The 3,089-nt window shown below is 51.0% G+C and overlaps 1 protein-coding gene across 1 annotated transcript; it reads left to right on the top strand.

Annotated features, from left to right (window-relative positions):
• Nucleotides 1–299: 299 nt before the first annotated feature.
• Nucleotides 300–2,885, top strand: PPTG_05659 (hypothetical protein). The gene has a single exon (XM_008899367.1). It carries the CDS (start codon nt 414–416, stop codon nt 2,757–2,759), a length of 2,346 nt encoding a protein of 781 aa, XP_008897615.1. The 5' UTR covers nt 300–413; the 3' UTR covers nt 2,760–2,885.
• The last annotated feature ends 204 nt before the right edge of the window (nt 2,886–3,089 follow it).

Below are 3,089 nucleotides of genomic sequence, written 5' to 3'. Positions count from 1 at the left end.
TAACCAAGTTCAAACCGAAGCCAAGTTCATGAGGCAACGGCAATCACGAAAGGCCATTGAATCTGCTCAAAAAAAAATCAAAGCGGCACAGCGTTGCATCTGCCAGTAACGGTGCCTCTACAAAAAAAAACTGTAACTTGATGATTATCCTTTTACAATCTGGGTATAGAGTTCAGAGACGCAAACTTTTTTTCTGTTCGTGTCTGTAGAAAAGGCCAACCACATGGGTTCAAGTATGCAACTGCTTGAAGATCGCCCCACTGGTTGCCGTACGGTAGAGTCACGACTTCCCTGTGACGGCCGTTCAGCATCATAGAAGCGAGGCCTTCCTTCCTTCTGAATATCGGAGAAATCATCATTCCAGAACTCGCTTCCTCCTGCAACGACCACAAAGTCCTTCTTGGTCGCCACCAATGCGTCTAAGCAGCCTCAATTGCTTGGCTGGTGCACTGTTGGCCCTCACCTCTGTTGTCACCGCGCAAACCTACGATGCCATCGTCGTGGGTAGCGGGCCTGGTGGTCTCGTAGCAGCTGAGTATTTGTCACGAGATTCGAGTGTCTCCGTATTGATCCTCGAAGCTGGTCCCAGATCTTTGACTGCTACGGGTGGGACGGACTCCCCAGACTACGCTCAAGGTAGAGGTCTCACGAAATTCGACATCCCCGGTGAATACGACAATATCATCTACAATGGCGCAAACGAACAGTACCGTGTCGAGTGGGTTAGTGACGCCTACATGTGGCTCGGTAAACTCGTGGGAGGATGCTCCTCCATCAACGCAGCGCTCTACTTCCGCCCGCCAGACTCATACGTCACCAACATGCAGTGGCCGTTCTCAGCGGCTCAAATGGTCTCCAAGATGAACGAGAATGAACAACTTCATGGTCATACAGACAGACCATCACCCGACGGTGTCTGGTACACTCAGGAAGGATATTCTATCGTGTCCAGGGCACTGCTGGCACGAGGATATACTGAACGAAGCATCAACGACGCTGCAGCACGCAATAGCAAGAGCAGGACGTTTGGTCATGCCCCGTTCACCTTCAAAAACGGCAAACGTGATACGCCCGCCAATGCCTTCTGGGGGCAAATGAGCGGCAGGAGCAATGTGAGGCTTCTAACTGGAGCCAAGGTCGACTATATCTTGAGAGCTTCCGGTGGAAAAGCCACGGGTGTAGTGTATAATGGCGGAACTCAAGCACTACTGTCGACTCGAGGTACTGTACTTATGGCTGCGGGAGCGTTGAGTACGCCAAAGGTGCTGATCCAAAGCGGCATCGGTCCTAGCTCGCAGCTCAATCTGCTTAATGGACGCAATGGATTCCCTGGTGTCTCCCAGGCAGCAGGTTGGGTCACGAATGCCAACGTGGGGCGGAATCTCTTCGATACAAACGTTGTGTTTGCGTCCTTCTCACACCCACAAATGAGCTCCTTCCAGTACAAGAACAGACCGAGTTGGGCGATCAACCAGTACATGAACCAGGGCTTCACTGGACCCTGGAGCAGCGCAGGACCGACTCTTATCAGCTATGAGAACTACGATGTTCAAGGTCGTACTTATGAGTTCCAGTCAACTGCACTAACAAACGGCTTTGGAGAGTTCTACAGTCGTGGCAATGCGTTCACACTAGCGCTGTACATCAACAATCCTGAGGCAAGGGCAGCCTCGGGTTTCGATGGGAATGCCAACTGGAGAGCGTTCAACGAAGGCACGCCCTACTTCGGCACTAGTCGTGATCTTGCTGCGTTGCAGTCCTATGCCCAACGAACAGTTAGTGCTATGGTAGCTCAAGGCGCCACGTTTCTTTCGGCCGGCTCTGATGATGCGTCGGTAGCAAACTGGGTTGCAGCCAATCGGGGATTAATCACGCACCACTTTGGTGGTAGCTGCTACGCATCAAGCAATTCAGCCGACACTAGACGTTGCGCTGACGAGAGACTACGTGTCATTGGGATGACTAACGTGTTTGTAGCTGATGCTAGTGCCATGCGCGACGGTACGGTCAATCCATACGGCTTCGTCATGTACATTGGTCGAGAGGCTGCAGATCAAGCTAAGACTTATATTGCTGCCAACACTGGCACCAGTGCTACCTGCTCGACTGCAGAGAATAATATCGATTACATCGGCAATGATCTGACCAGTAGGACGAGTTCTACAGCTAGTGGATGCTGCTCTATCTGTGCTGCGACTAGTGGCTGCAGAGCGTACTCGTGGAACAACTACAATGGCGGTACTTGTTGGCTTAAGAGCGCAAAGGGCAGTACACAGAGCAAAAGCGGTGTTATCTCTGCTACGCTCAACGGAGGGTCTACGTCTACCTGTACAACGATCGAAGAAAATGTCGACTATACCGGCAATGATGTCGGAAATGCACTTAGTGGCACAGCTGAAGGTTGTTGCTCGATCTGTAGGGCTAGAAGTGACTGCAAGGCTTATACTTGGACGAACTACAACACTGGCACGTGCTGGCTGAAGAGTGTAAAGGGGGCCTTCACAACGAAGACTGGAGCGAGGTCGGCTCAGATCAGTTCGACGTCACCTACGTGCACTTTGGTGAATAACGTCGACTACAATGGAAATGACATCGGCAATTCGCCCAGTGCTGCGGCGTCTGGATGCTGTGATAGTTGCCGCGCGAGATCAGGGTGCAGAGCGTTCACCTGGACGAACTATAACGGAGGCACGTGCTGGCTTAAGTCACAACAAGGGCCTGGAATCACAGTGGCTGATGCTGTTTCTGGAACCATCTAAGGTTTCGTTTAGACTGCTTAGGGGCACCTCATGTTCATTCTGCACAAACATTGAATGAAGTTGTGTTTAAGAATCTCAAAAGTAGTAGACATACCAAATGTACTACAAGTTTTGCCTTTTCTTTCATGCTATTGCACTGTTGGCATCTTCAAGAGCGATTGGGTAAAATGTAGCTGCGTATGCGATCTCGCAGTTGACTGTGTGTAGAACTACGTCTCGATTTTCCTCCGACGGATCCATCAGCATCGTCGAGTACTCTGGAGATGGTAGCACGCTAAAACTTGTCGCCTCACCACTCGTGAGATTTTCTAGTTCCGCGCAGTATGTTGA

This window comes from Phytophthora parasitica, assembly GCF_000247585.1.
Source record: "Phytophthora parasitica INRA-310 unplaced genomic scaffold supercont2.8, whole genome shotgun sequence".
NCBI lineage: Eukaryota > Oomycota > Peronosporomycetes > Peronosporales > Peronosporaceae > Phytophthora > Phytophthora nicotianae.
Note: the sequence above shows the minus strand (reverse complement) of the source record. Positions and strands in the feature narration are given on the sequence as shown.